At 40.7% G+C, this 16,043-nt stretch overlaps 2 protein-coding genes across 2 annotated transcripts; both read left to right on the forward strand.

Annotated features, from left to right (window-relative positions):
• Nucleotides 1-2,739: 2,739 nt before the first annotated feature.
• Nucleotides 2,740-12,299, forward strand: LOC123987488 (proline/arginine-rich end leucine-rich repeat protein). Its single transcript, XM_046076440.1, has 7 exons — nucleotides 2,740-2,797; nucleotides 7,882-8,317; nucleotides 8,402-8,587; nucleotides 8,695-8,852; nucleotides 8,990-9,186; nucleotides 11,310-11,385; nucleotides 11,518-12,299. Exons 2-7 carry the CDS (start codon nucleotides 7,886-7,888, stop codon nucleotides 11,606-11,608), a joined length of 1,140 nt encoding a protein of 379 aa, XP_045932396.1. The 5' UTR covers nucleotides 2,740-2,797; nucleotides 7,882-7,885; the 3' UTR covers nucleotides 11,609-12,299.
• Nucleotides 12,300-14,438: 2,139 nt separating this feature from the next.
• On the forward strand, nucleotides 14,439-15,571 carry il19l (interleukin 19 like). The gene is made up of 5 exons (XM_046029309.1): nucleotides 14,439-14,594; nucleotides 14,696-14,758; nucleotides 14,947-15,099; nucleotides 15,184-15,246; nucleotides 15,434-15,571. The coding sequence occupies exons 1-5, from the start codon at nucleotides 14,439-14,441 to the stop codon at nucleotides 15,524-15,526; spliced, it is 528 nt and encodes a 175-aa protein (XP_045885265.1). The 3' UTR covers nucleotides 15,527-15,571.
• The last annotated feature ends 472 nt before the right edge of the window (nucleotides 15,572-16,043 follow it).

The following is a 16,043-nucleotide window of genomic DNA, read 5'->3' on the forward strand; positions in this document are numbered from 1 at the left end:
AACAAGGTAACTTTTATTGGTAACAGAAGAGATGTAGACAGGTAACAAAAAAAACAAAAGGAGGGTGGACGAGGGTGCTGCGAAAATAACAAACCAAGTTAAAATAAAAAGGTCCTCAAAAGGAGGCCTGTACCTATCTATCGTTTTAAGCAGAGTTGATTCTTGCTACAAAAGAACACAAAGAGCACAGCACCCACTCCACCTGGTGAAAACTAACACAATAGTAAACAAAACAATAAGTGAATTTCTCCACTGCACCCAATGTGGAGCTAACATACAAAGGTATGCAAATGTTTCCCTAAACACAATGTACAGCTAATAAGCAAGGAAGGTGGATAGTTCCACTAAACACAAAGTACAACTAACAGACAGGCTATGCAGTCAATACCAGCGGCACACAAGACAACAGGCGGTGACAAGCTGCCTGGAGCAACAGGTGGACTCTCCTTATGAGCCGGAGGTAATTAACGTGGTGACGAGCCATTGGTTGAATGGAACCAGTGGGCGGGACAGATGTCAGCACCCCAGAAACCAGGAAGTAGGCGGGTCTTCCTTCCCCAGGGACACAGCCTACTTGGTAGAGGTGAGACAGGGAAAAGGAGAAACACAAGGGTGACAGCGACAGCCGTGACACATGTCAGTGTCTATGTTGTTGAAAAATCTGATCTGGATGATTTGTTGAATAGTGTCAAGTGTATTTAAAAAGCTAACTACGATTTTACCAAAATGGATGTCTGTTGCATGACAATAATTTACAACTTCAACTTCAAAAAACTTCAAGATTTCTGTCAGTTTTGTGTGTGCGCTGTATTTCGCTGGCTCTGTAAATGGGAAACAAAGCTCTGACCAATCCACGGAACACTATTGCAGCCATGTTAAATTTCTTTCCCACAGACATTCAGCTTACTTTCCAGTTTGCCAAGACATGCTGTTGTTTTGATGTTAGCTATAGTAGCAAAACAGTTGTGAGAACTGCAGTGTGGAGCTGCTGTGCTGGCTCTGGGACCGTCTCTGCTAGCTTCGCAGCAGCAACTGTGGCAGCAGTTTGCTAATCCACAACCTAGTTAGCAGTAGTTCTATTAGTTTCTGTGTCATGGTTTAGTTTATCATGGTACTGGCTTTCACCAGAATCTCATACCCCACCTTTAATCTGACAAAGGAACACACTGTTTTGTCTGAGAGACCTCCCTTGTTGTTTGGGCTCCTGATTCGCTGCTCATTGTTCTTGCATTAAATGGCTTGAACTATTCAATTCATGGCCACATCTGTTGAGAGCACTGCAACCACAGCCTGTCACATTTAGCGTCAGCACGGTGCCAAACAGTAGCTGAATACCAACTATTTGTGGCAGACCACCTCATTCAGAGAATCACCTTTGCTTTAATTTCCACTTTATTCAATTCTTACTGTTCTGAAGTCATTCAACAGACACTATAAATGAAACATTAAACCAAATCATGAGAAATCGCTGTTAATGAGCAACAATTTCCAATGATCTCATCCCTGCAGGCAGCACCAAATAAAAATGTTTAGACAGAAATGAGGTCACAACAGTTGAGCAGAGGAGAGATTAAACACCATTCTCGACCCTCTCTTAAATAGTAGCATGGAAGATGAGAGATAAAACAACCAACCAAAAAGTGACATATTTGTTGCATATACCCATCTCTCTCTTTGCTGGAAATATCCATCCCTTCCTTTTTGGTATGAGTCTGGACCAGATGTTTGGCCCAGCTGAGCTCAGTATCCCAAATCTGGTGACTGAGTGAAGAGGAGACAGGAGTACAGTGGGGAGAACTAATAGGGGAAAAAAGAAAGTGGGAGAAGGAGGCACACATATGTACATCTGTGTTACAAACTGTTCCCCACATATGTTCACCTCATTATCCTTCGGCTGCAGCTCACTCTATAGGAATGCAGGGCAGCAAACACATGACCACCTCCTAACCCCCAGTGACATATAAACATGCATGCACGCGCACACACACACACACACACACACACACACACACACACACACACACACACACACACACACACTCATACATAGAAGCGCTACACTTGGTTAATCACAGTGCCACTTCCCTCCACAACACCCCATGCCTCAGCTGGACCTCGGTAATCTAACTGTTGGAGTTTACTGATGCTGGCGGGGGGAAAATATTCTTGAACATTGTTTAACTGACACAGAAAAGATGCCATGGAGTCAGTGGGGAGATGCTGCTAATGAAAAGCACATGACTGGATGTGAGTGCAGTCATCCAAACAACAGCAGGGTGGGTGGGAGACAGAGGGGAGATGCAATTACAGCTGGGCTTTCCCTAACAGAGACCCAGCATTTTTTCTTTTGATATAGGAATGGATGCACAAATACTCAAACATGCAATCTGTTTGTTTGGGTTTTTTGGGGATCTATTTGAGACATGCTATTCTGCAACCGAACTAAATAATAATAAACTGTGACACAGTTCAGACACATGAAAGAGCCCTCGGTCTTCCAGAAGGAATTACGATTAAACCCCACTGGCCCTGAGCCGAGCAGAGGGGGAGAAAGAACCACTGTGACCTTCAGAGGGAAAAACGCCAGGAAACCAATCCACAAGCAGGCTTGTCCACCAAAGAAGGGAGCATGAGAAAAAGAGAGAGAGGCAGGGGAGGGTTAGGGACGGAGAGAAACAGAGGAAGGGAGAGAGAGAGAGAGAGAGAGAGGGAGGGGAAGGAAAAGAGTGAGAGAGGCAGACAGAAGAAAAGACACAAAACGTGTGACTTGACAAAAGAGGGCAGGTACCAGAGGCAGGTAAGAGACTTTATTTGTTGTTTCCATGGCGGCTGTATTAGATGGACCGTTATCAATGAGATAAGAATGCAGACAGGAGTGTGTGAAACAGAGAGGCAGAAAGACCAATGTGTGTCTGTCTGAGGACTGAGGGGGAATCCTGGCACAGGCACAGCTGAACCATGCTGCTGTGTTTCTATAGAAACACTGTGCCATACAAAGTGGTACTACCGCACACTCGACTGCTTTTCGCCACTCCTGTGCACTCACCTTGATTTCAGCTTTTCAACCATCAGTGCGGAGCAGCTGCTGCGGTTCAGTTAAAAATATGGAATGAAGCTTCATGCTTATGAAGTGCCGTAATTTCTGTTGCTCATCAGCTGCATCCTCAAGTTATTTCAAAGAAGTAGACAAACTTTGCTTAGATTAATTTTACTAACTCTGCAGTTAAGTTGTTATTTAAACCATTTTGTCATAACACATGCTAATGGATCATATTCCTGGACTGGTGTTTACCGAACACCAAAATCTAGCTGAAAAATATTTATCTGGAAATGTGAGAAAAAGTCTTAGTCATGCCGTTTTCATAATCACATGCTGTGATGAATCACTGTTTTGTAAGAAGCTTGAACTTTTAAAAATCCCTCTATGAAGTGTGAGAAGAATGTAAAAAAACAACAATAGATCTAAATAGAGCTGGCTGATAATCAGGAAAAAGAAGAACAGAGTTCGGTTTTCTACTCTCTTACTTTAAATTATATTATTTTATTTTACTTTATTAACAAATAAATAACTCCTTCACCACACATCCAGATTGATGTACCATAGATGTAGAGCCAGTCTTTGCACAGCCACTGCACGACTGCCACACCCGCATGAGGAAATGTTTTGGCAATCTTGTAATACTAATGCAGAATATCTGCTGGTGATGAGGCTTTCAGAAGTAGGTCAGATACTTTGTATTTCCAGTGCTTGTATACCACATGATTTTAACATTAAGTCCTCTGTGTTAAGGTGGACTTCTCTGCCCATCACTGTGTTTTAGATACATAGAGACAAGTTATAGTTACAGTCAGAAGATGCAACTGATATGACGTCATATATTGTATATCATCATTAATGCTATTTGGAGATGCTTTTTCATAAATGTGTTGATTAGTCACAGATATTTTCAGATACCTGAGTTAGATTTCTGATTTCTGCTGTGCATGACGTGGCACTTTTTGTGGTGGTTGTAGTGATCACTTTCAGTTAAAGGAACGACAGTGCCTGTTCTGTGCCAAAAAAGAAAAAGAAAAAATGAACTGGAGAGAACTCAGCATCGAGTTGTAAAAAAGAGCTTTGTTTTGAAAGCTACTCGAAAATGACTATTGTGTTTTTTTTGTACTCTCCTGATACACATGGACATAAACAGCAGTAGGGATTTACACATCTGATGTCGACTGGAGATCTGATGTCAAGTGGAAATAGTCCTAGTACTAAAATGTACGGATATCTAAACCGCTTGCAAAGATAGCTGCAGTTTAAAAAATCTTTAATTACACTGACTAATAATAATAATATATTGGTCTTAGATGTCTCATATTTAATCATCAGATAAGTAAATATTTTTAATGATATGTTATGTTTTGAGTCATTGCTAGTCTTAAGTTTAGTGGACACCTACAAAATGGACCGTGAGGAGGATCCAATTAAATGACACAATCTATTTTGGTTTTAAAGTTAAATTGCAATCAAAATTAACCAGTTAATAACAGCTAGAGATAAATGAATTGTAGGTTGAATCTGGTCATGTATGATGAAGGGGTTTGTCATCCTGACCTGCAGAGATGTAATACTGTACAGGGATCTCAGATCCGCTGCTAGTTCTCATACTAATCGGATTTGCTTATTGAGGTCACAAATAACAAACCAATGAGTCAGCCATTTCTGACTTTGAGTCTTTAATTGTTTGCCAGACTGCAGTTCAGGACAACAGCAGAACAAGGCGAAGGAGAGCTGGTTCTGGTTTTGAACAAGGGGCTGGGAGGTTCTGAGTGGCTGAGAGTGAAAAGGAAGGGCAGTGCCAGGGAACACTGTCAGAGAAAAGTTCAGATTTGTTTTTCCAGGCAAGACTGATTTTGGCATTAGGCCCCATTCCTGCCCCGTGATTCATATGTGATGTTTATCAATTTGGCCAGAGGCTTGCCTGAATGGAGTAAAGTGACTAATGTATTATTATAATAGTATTTTGACAGTTGTGTGGTGATTATTTACAGCAGGCTTATGCTGATGAGGTACAATGCAGAGTGCAAAGAAACAAACTGTACACAGCCAGACATTGAATAATGTAAAACTTTAGGATTAAGAGAAGGGTAAATGCTTGCGTGTGTGGGTGTGTGTAAATTCGCATTGCATTATCATTACATCGTACTTAACGTATTTAAGTTGCACACACCTGTTTTTGGAAGGATCATCAGTTACAGTACACATCTTAAATGACCTCCCCTCTGCTCAGTTCAGACTCTTGTCTCCACTCAAATACATGTCAGCTTAAAACCTTACTATATAATCATGGATTTACCTATGTATGCAACATGTTTTGTATTTACCATTGATATAAGATATAATGGTCCTCCATCAGAGTCACATTGACATTTAGCCCAGTTTCCTTTGGACCTTTCCTGGGTCAAAGACCCTCAACCTTCCAGACCTGCAGTCCTCCCCTCCACAACTCTCCATCTGGACCAGTGCTGACAATAGAGTCTTTATTCCAAAACCTTTCCTTTCCTCTCTCTCAATTACTAATTTCCTGTATCAGTATCTGCCCCTCCTCCTCTTGAATGTAATCAAATTAAACAAATCACTGCAGACTTTCTTGCTAATTCTCTTTCATTTATATTGCCAAGCCACAAACCCCCATCTTACATTTGTTTAAATTTGAAGAGCATTGTCACTATGGCATTATGACAATAACTTATCAATTCCCAGCAGTCACTAACATAGATTTCTCACTCTTTTACAGTTAAAGACACTCTGGAGAACAATGGAAAGGTTATATGAAAGTGTGGCTGTACATATATTTCCACTTATGTAAGAGCAGCAAAAGTGTTGATGTTGATGACGGCAGTAGAAGTTCAGGCAGCCAATTGCTGAACGTATTGGTTCACAGCAGTGTTTCTCAACGGGGGTGTTCCCGCCCCCCAGGGGGCGTTCTGAGGACGATGGGGGGCGCTGGAAGCAATATTTTGGAAAGGGGGGCGCTGAACTGCTTTTGGGGGGCGTTTGTTAGTTGGAAAGTCCAAGGTGAGTTTACACCAAAGATTCACAACAATACAAGGTCAAACTTTAAACTACTTGCAAAAAAACTGTGGTCTGCAACATTAAAACCTGCCAGTTTAGTCCACTGCAACTGGACGAGATGGTGTATTTTTTTCTTGTGGTGCAGCTTCATGTTGCCTTCACAGGAGCGGGAAGTCTGAGTATCATCTGTAAAGTTTTATCCACATGGCGTCAACTGTGTAAACTTTGGAAAACTGACGCTCTCTTTCTTGGTATTACCGTGGAAAAGTTTATTTCTCTGAGGAATACACCGTGAACGTCTTGTTATCGCAGTGGTTACACATTTACAGGAGGGATATCCGCTGTCGGACTTCCCCTGAAAGCAACTTTGCTGCGACACACATATACAGGAATTTCAGTAGGCTATAAAAATGTAAGGTTAAAAACTGACTCTGTTGGGATTGTAAGCGGCACTTTATCAGAGGTGCTGAAGTTAACGTGTGTGGAATTATACACCTGATTACAGGTGTTGTCGGTTAGTTTTTCCCCGGCATGAGTATCTCCTCGTCTCATCCAGTTCTATCTGTCAGACGATCGAGGGGAACCTTCAGCGAATCAGTAACATAACGCAGTATACGGCATGTAGTAAAATATTATGAATTCTCTTTAAATAGGCTAATGATGTTAGTCTCCCATTACGCCTTTTTTTTCTTTACATGTCAGAGAACTCAGATACATGGGAGGGATTCTGAATGTGCAGAAAGTATTGAACGTGAGCAGTTACAGTGTTTACAGTGTTTCCCATACGTTCATTTATTTGTGGCGGCCCGCCACAATATCAATGCTGACCGCCACATTTTTTTTTACTAGGCCCATTTAAAATCGTATTTGATTGCAGAGCTGAAGGCAGCGTGTATTCGCGCAGCACATTCACTTGCTCGTCCCTCTCGCTCTCTCTCCCTCATGAATACAGCTGCACAAATCAGTCCAACACAACACTGTCAATGTCGGAGACCCAGCTTAAAAAAGTTATTAGCAAGGATATAAGGAGTCTCGCTAACAAGGAGAGCTAAGTTAATGTTAGAGCTGGGTTTTCGAGGCTAACACGCTGTATACAGTTACTTCTGTGGGAAACACATTTAAACAGGTAACTTCCCCATAACAGACACAAAAGAGGAGGGAAGACTTAATCATGCAGGGATGATATTAAAAAAGTTCACCTACAGGAGGAAAATATTTAAAAGCAATACAGAAAGCCTGAGAGTCCTGTTTTTAATAACAATAGTAACAACAATAAAAAAAATAATCAACAATATTCAGGGCAAATAGCAAACATCTTTTTTGATGGGGGGTGGTAAGGGACCTGGATACTGCATAGGGGGGCGCTTCCCCAAAAAATTTGAGAACCACTGGTTTACAGTTTTACAGTCTCAGTGTTTTCATTGTCAATATCCAAAGAAAACCTGCTTTATGTTTGTCTAGATACTGCTGTATTGAACAGTTAAAGAAAAAGTCTTTCTCTCAATACAGGCTGAACAAAAAATATTTTTTGCCGGAAGTCAAAAAATATCCCCAAACCCCTCTCAAAATAGGAACAATCAAAAGACAAATACAAACAGATGGTTAGGGAAGATTCAGTTTAATAAGAGACGACTGTCTTGGTCTGCACTGAGCCTCTAAATGCCTTCTAATCAAGGAAGCAGGGTTTGTATACACTTGAGACTCGGCCTGTTGCTCCCACACAGAGCAAGAAACAGAAAGTGTTGTGTTGTGTTTCTCTCTTTTAATCTCCTAACCCCTGTAACTGTACATACAGTAGAACCTACCTCTGTTTCCTATCATAGGACCATGAAGGCCGGCGTGGGACTCTTCTCTGCATTGGCTCTGTTCCTCCTAATGGGGTCAGTGTTCACCCAGAGAACTCGGCCAAAGAAGCCCACCAGGCGCCCAGCCACCACCAGGAAGCCTTCTGTCCCCAAGCCTGCTTTACCGGTACAGCCAGAGCCCCAGGAGCCTACAGACTTCCCTCCACCCATCCTGGGCCCACCCTCCATGTTTCCTGACTGCCCGCGGGAGTGTTTATGCTCCCCAAGCTATCCGAACTCTCTCAACTGTGAGAACCGGAACATCCGTGTGATCCCTGTCATCCCATCAAGAACCCACTACTTGTACCTGCAGAACAACTACATCTCAGAGGTGACGGCAGAGCCGTTCCGCAACGCCACCGAGGTCCGCTGGATCAACTTGGCTAATAACCGCATTCATCAAATAAACAAACAGGTCAGAAAGCTTCTGCATATTCATGATTTCAAAATACCATTAAACAATCTAAAACCGTGTTTTCTGTTTCTATCTATTTTGCAGGTTTTTGAGAAAATCCCATCACTGTTGTACCTCTATGCACAGCGTAACCAGCTGAAAGAGGTCCCTTCAGGTCTCCCAGCAAGCCTAGAACAGCTCCGCCTCAGTAGGAACCGTATTTCTAAGATCCCCACCGGTGCCTTTAGCAAGATGGGGAACCTGACTCTGCTCGACCTGTACCACAACCAGGTAAACCTCTATTTAAGAGTACCTTTGTACTGTTTAGGTAGGAGCAGTGTCCACCACCTGTATGACTCTCTGGAGAAAACATGAGTGTCTGATGACTTATCTTTCAGCTGAGTGACAATGACCTGGGAGAGAAAACATTTAAGGACCTAAAGAGCCTCATGCAGCTCAATGTGGCTCACAACGCCCTGAAAAGGATGCCTGCTGGCGTACCTAGTGGCGTCATACAGCTTTTCCTGGACAGGAACAGTATAGATGGCATCCCAAAGCAAGTATACAGTGTACACATGGTCACATAGCTGATAACCACACTTGCATACATACACTGCATGCATTATTACTTGTGTCAATGGTTTGATGTAAAATTTTACAGTTGTTCTTGTCATCCGTTGTTCTCATGTACAGAGACTACTTCAGAGACTTCACTCACCTGGCATTTGTGAGGCTGAACTACAACCAGCTGAGCGATAAAGGAGTTCCCAAGGATGTGTTCAAAATCCCCACCCTGCTAGACCTGCAACTGGCCCACAACCAGCTCGCCTCTATTCCTCTCTTCAACGGTCACCTGGAGCACCTGCACCTCAACCACAACAGCATCGAGAGTAAGCTATCTCAGCAGCCATCATCATCATCATCTTAAGAAATTTGTCTGACAATTACATAATACATGGTAACAACACTCATCTTTCTATGATATTTAGTGTACTTAAAGCTGCACTAATCAATATTTTATAAATTCTATATATATCTATATATATTATAATATATTTTATAATAGAATTATCACCCGGCTCTGCAGTTCCCCTGAGTTCTATGGAGCGTTTTAACATATTTCAGCTCATTGTTTTTGTTTTACTGCCCCATACCTTTGTTGTTTTGATTTACTTTTACTGCTCTCATCAACTTAATTTCCAGCTGCAAACAGGCAGCTGTTTTCAGTAAAAAAGCTCAAATAAACACACTGTACACTACCTCCCAGGCACCAAATGGTAGACAGACAAAGTTAGCAGTTTGCTGGTGAACACAGTGGAGCATTTAGTAGCTTTGGAGACAGATTTGTTTCCAGGAGTCGCTGGAAAGCAAAACAGATACTGGACTTATATTTATAAAGTCACCAGAAACCCAAACCCAAATTAATATTTATGTAGCTCTGTGTTTGCTGGATGTGTAAATTAGTGTTGTAGTCAAGAACACCCCAACCAAGACCAGAGTGTATCAAGACCGAGACAAGACCAAGATTTTGAAAGGTCGAGACCAAGTCAAGCCCAAGACCAGTGCCCCACACTACATGATCATGGGCGCTTCTCAAATTGATCTGAAAGATCCACATTCCCATAAAACACAGACATACAAACATTAAAAGCTGAAATCAACTTAATATCTTTACTCAACACTCCTTTTCTCTTTTTATGGGAGATACAAGAGCTCACCGAACCACCATGTATTAACTAGAATATAGCTATACTGGGCTAACAGGTGAATCAAAGCTAACAAGAGAGTGTGGGGAATGTCCTGAGAAAAAGTCTAATCAGTTACAAGTGAAAACACCCCTAATCAATATGTGTAATGTGAAAGAAGAAGAAGAAGAAGAATGTGCTCTAAACATCTCTGTAAAGCAATAAAGCTTAAAAAACCACTACACACTGCCTGTCCAACACCAACGACTAATAAATTAATATCTATATAGTCGAACATCTAGCAAACTAAAGAACCAGACATTTTTCTCAAGAATTAGTGGAGACTAAGTTAGAGCTAAACAGAGAGTGAATGTTGCACTTACATTTCTCAACATAACTCGACAAATGCTTAAATGTCACTCAATGCCTGATAAATGTGTAATTAGCCATTAATTACACATAAGCCATAAAACTTTATTAGTTATGTGATAGGACTGTTTCTATTAGATTATTTGAGTTTATCTGCAATGTACAATGGCCAAAACGTTTTTAATGTAACTTTAACCTTCTATTTACCTTCTATTCTATATCCTAGATCTGCTAAATCCTGATTTAAAAATTAATAAATTTAGCCATAACCTTACCTGGATCAGGGTTAGGACTTTACATTAGCATAGTCTGTCGAAACACGATGAATTTGTGATGATCATGAGCTGATTAACTGTTTCTACAGATTCTATTCTAAATGAAATACATGTAATAGCGTATAACCTGCCACATTTATCTCAGATGTAAATGTTTTGGGAGCTTAAAATAAGATGCACACCAGCAACAAGATCATCTTACTTTATAAAAATGTCTCTGATTATGTTACTTTCAGGGCTTGGTATAGGCTGGTTCATGTTTCCTTTCCTATTTACAAACTGCTTTATCATGCAGCTCTGTTAAGGCTCACAGGGCTGCAAAGCATTTCCTCGGGCTCACAGTCAATAACATGCTTTAAATCACTCTTCAGAAGTGAATACAAATGTGAGGCGTTTCCATGATAATTGCTTTTTATTAGTTTCTCCTTGTTGTCTCGTCTAAATCTTAGTTATCCTCTTTTGTTTTATTCCTGTCATACTGCATGACCCCAGTTGTTTACTTGACTGATTTATGTATTTTTTCATCCCTCCTTTGTTTTAAAATGTTGAATAAATCACAAATTATACAATTATAAACAAGACAAAAAGATCCTCTTCAAATGGCAGATTAAAAAAATTTTTTGCTTATTTGAAAGAAAACATTTGAGGACTAAACAATCACGACTGTGTGTGTTTTCCCGACAGGCATCAATGGCACCCGGATCTGCCCATACAGCCTGCAGGCCGACATGAATGATGAAAGGCTGGTGCCCAGACTAAGGTACGTCACATTATGTCACATCTTGGCACTCATGTCTACAGTGGCACCCTTTGACAGGAAGTGAATAGGAACAAAATAATTAGCTCCGTCATTGTGATGACATTAAGTTAATTACCTGTTCTGTTGCATCAGGTACCTGCGCCTGGACGGAAATCACCTGAGCCCCCCCATCCCTCTGGATGTCATCATGTGCTTCAGACATCTCCACTCTATTGTCATTTAGGAGAATCGTGCCTAAAGGCCTGGGAACATGCATGCACACACACACACACACACACACACACACACACACACACACACACACACACAGACTCACTGTGTACAAACTGAATTTAAGACAAAACATGATGCGTGAAGCACAAGGTATATCCAACAGTGTATAATGTGGAACTGCGTTAGTGAAAGAGGGACTTCAAATGAATGAAAACAAACTGTAAAGCTTTGATAGTTTAAGCTTTTAAGTTTAAGTTTCACCGTTGCCAGAGTCAAGAGAATCAGAACATTGAACTACGAATCTACAAAGAATGGATATACCGACGTTTAGGGTTAGGTGTTTGTAGGAGTTACAGTTTATCTGTCATTTTTATTCAATTACAATGCAAAAATTAGTAAAGCCTGAAAATACAGGTACATTGACAGACATGCTACACTGGAGGGTAGTTATGTTCACCAGCAGATGTGACCAGAGTAGAGCTGGACAACAAACAGACCTGCAGTGGATGTCAGAAGAGCAAATTTAAAACATAACTACCATGTAGTTGGAACTGTCCCAAATGCGCCTGTGATTTTCAAGGTACTCCATGTAAAAATGTCATTTTATTCTTTTTATTCTTAGTCTTCTGTATATTATTCTTCTGTATAAAGAAGCTTTGTACAAATAATGGACAATAAAACTTTTTTCTTTGATCATTTGATCATGTTTGATGTTTATTTAATTGAAATACAAATTTGATTTTTGACATTTCTTCACCACCCTCCCTTCTAGTGCATGATCCACTGGTAACACTGCATCAGAGGACACCAATTACAACAGGATATTCCTTACAGGTACCCTGTGGAGTTTTTGGTCACTGGTAGTGCTAAGGAGCAATGTCTTCAGTAGTGGGTCACCCGTTTGTTTGTAGTCTGTACCCGAATAAAGACACACATGCACGAACGGGACGAGATGCATATTCCTGTTGCTAGTATTCATGCTGTTCCACTGAAATACCTCTGACAATATTAAGACGTAACATTATTACATATAGCTTAAGTCCGGTCTCTCCAGAGAGGCCTACTCTGGCGTCCTCCCACATCCCAAAGACATGCAGGTTAGGTTAACTGTCAAAATTCAAGTCCTTAGGTGTAATTGGTTGCCTTCCTCCATGTGCCAGCCCTGTGATTGACTGGTGACCTGTCCAGGGTGTAGGCCTACCTCGCCCCCCGCAACTCTCTTAGGATAAGCAGTTATAGATAATAGATGGATGAATGAAGTTTAATTCAATGTATTGTTATGCTGTACTGTACCATAAGGTGTTTCTGTTATTTTGTCAACTGCTGAGATACAGGATTTTTCTGTTACTTCTGAAACATTAAAGATGTGGCTTGTGTAAAAGCGACTGTAACTCAATCTCAGAAAAGTGTAACATATACTTTGTATAAAAGTACTAAACCTGTATTGTATGAACAGGTATGAATATGTATGTATATCTTATGCTGAAGCTGTGCCACAGAGTCAGAGACTTGTGATTTGGATCATTAGATGTCTCTTCATGTTCAAAAGCTTTGTGATGACCTCTAGTGGTTGTAAAGGAGCACTAAGCATTCCTGAGCTAGGGAGTGCTGTCAGCTATTTTTTCTACAGACACCAGGCCACCACTTGGAGGAAAATTTGGCACTTTCCTATAGTTCCTAGATCCTATTGTTGACTTGAATACTGGTTATTCCTGTTTCCTTTGGACTTCCCTGCTCGTGATTCTTTCCACTGCAAGTACACTTTCAGAAATAATCACCCTGGCCAGGTAAGCAGGTCCTGTAGGTATTTCCGATCAGGCCTTGTCAGACAGAAGTGACGTCAATGCCAATGAGAGTGCTCCTAGAGGAAAATGAATAGCGGTATGTAGTAAGCAAAAACTAAGCAAAGTAAGTAAACATGTGAAATTTGTCAAAAATTGCTATTGATGCAAGACAACTATTACACTAGACAACTTTTACACTAAAACATTTTAAAAGATCAGTAGCAGTGTCAGTAGGAGTACTTTTAAACGGGAAACACACCGCTGAATAAATTTAAGCTGCAGAGTAATGATGAGATACTAATGAATGACGTCTTTAATAATAACAGCACATCACTGACAGCTAAGTTGTTTCCCTACAATGACCACATATCAAAGAGGAAGAAATATTTAATCAGTCTCTTTCTTCCAATCAGGTATTGAGACATCAGCAGGCAATTCCTCTAATTGTAACATACTTCCTCCTCCTGTAAACCAATTTGTGTGCATGTACATGTGCAGGTGTTTGCAACACCTGGAGAAAAAAACCCCCTTACTCCACTATAAGAGGAGACAGCATGGAGACAGAGAGACACATCTTTCCAGGGACTCTTCCTCTGAGTAACCAACACAAAGGTGAGTCTATACAAAGGTGGTGCTGGTCAGGGTAATGGTGGTGGGTGGTGGTACCTGAACATTACAGGGGCCATTTGCTTGCCCATTGGATGGACTCAACACAGGACAAGAAAGTCAACTAGGATGGGAGAATTAATTCAAATGCCATGCACCGTTTATGTATATTTCATATGCTTTAAATACAAACTGAATGGTTACAGAAATGCTAAGAAATCACAAATATGAAAAATGTTTTATTAATCAATTAATTGTTTGTGTCAATTATTAAGCAACATGTCAACAATTTGCCGGTTCCAGCTTATGAAATGTGCTGCTCTGAGCCTATCTTTAGTTGAGCCCTTACCTCCACCTAATACCTACCTAATAATTTGATTCTCAGTGATTTATCTGGCCAGATCTTAACAAACAACATGTTTCTGTTAGCTTTCCCACCAGATAACCACAATGATGTTAAAGATGCTGCTCGGCTGTTCTCTCTTCCTGCTCCTTTTGAGTCTGTGTGAACTCGTGGAGAGCCGAACTCTGCATCTGGACAGCTGCTCTGTCAATGTTCACACGCACGAACTGCGCAAATATTACTCTGCCATACGACCAAATGTGGTGAGTTTCCTGCAGGCACACCCTAAAAAGCGCTAACTCGGAAAGAGTCATAGTAATTAAAAATGATTGTTACTTACTTATGTGTGGTCTTTGCATCACAGATAGCAGGAGACATTGAGATCGGAGTGAAATTTCTGGACAAATCATTGATGAAGGATGTTCAGGTGAGTCTTTGCGTTGTTTTTACAATGTAGTGCTGTTTTTTCCTTTCTATCCCAATTTTCTGTTTAAAATTTTGACTGTTTCTCTTGCCCTAAGCCATGGAGTTCTCAAACCTGTATAAATAGTGTAGGAGTATGCAACATGAGTGTGTGAGAGCTGATGTTATCTGACCTTCATGTGTCTGTATCAGGAGGGGCAGACATGTTGTTTCCTGCGTCTCGTGCTGCGTTTCTACGTGGAAAGAGTGTTCAGCAACTACGCCTGCTCTCAGCCACAGCAGCAACGCTCCTCCAGCGCTCTTGCCAACGCTTTTGTCAGCATCAGGAGAGATATACACAAATGTGTGAGTTAGCTGTTCAGCAAAAAAATGTGCTTTCATTAAAAACAACAATACGTCGTATTAATAATTGTGCTTTGTTCTGTTCAGCACTGCCACTGTGGAGAGGAAACACAGAGAATAGTTGACTCCCTACATGCTGAGTTTATCAAGGTATGCAGCCTTAACATCTCTTCATGTCCCACATTCTCACAGTGGACTGAAGAGGGTGCTGGAGTAAAGTACTGGAGTAGCCAAATTAAATCTTAAATCAAACAGAAAACTGTTTCTATCCAGCCATGCTCATCATTAAACCCATTGTTCTCTCTTTCTCCATTTCTTTCCCCTTCACTCTGAGCAGCTGGACATAAACCCGGCGGCACAGAAGGCCGTGGGAGAACTGGACACGGTGCTGGAGTGGCTGGAGGGACTCGGCCAGAAAACACACACATGATGAGACAGACACTCAGCAAAATCAAACGCTGCGATCCTAAAGTGCCCCCAAGCTAACACAAAAGATTGTAACTCTTGATATGACATTACTTGTAAGCAGAGTGAAGGTTAGAAATGTGCTCACTTCACTTCTGTGCCACTGTGCATTTCTCTTTTTTGTATTTAATTAACTTAATGTGTGTGTTATCCACAAACCTGTGGACTGGATGTTTTCATGCAATATTTATAACAGATTAAGATATAATTTTTTATAATAGACGTAACTGTTTAAGTATTTATATTTATCAAAAATAGAAAGTAAGGTATTGTATGTGCCCTTATATTGTGATGTTATTATGCAAACTAAAGAAATTATTTAATTTAAACTTGTAATTGTAACAATGGTTACACTTTCAACATCAATAAAAAAAATACTGTTACCTACTAACTTTGAGTGCTTCCTTTCAACACAAAGATATGATGTCTGCTCTGCATGACCATCTTGTGGTGATCAATAAAAACACAATGTTTTAAGCCAA

The sequence above is a fragment of the Micropterus dolomieu genome, linkage group LG18 (genome assembly GCF_021292245.1).
Source record: "Micropterus dolomieu isolate WLL.071019.BEF.003 ecotype Adirondacks linkage group LG18, ASM2129224v1, whole genome shotgun sequence".
Taxonomy (NCBI): Eukaryota; Metazoa; Chordata; class Actinopteri; order Centrarchiformes; family Centrarchidae; genus Micropterus; species Micropterus dolomieu.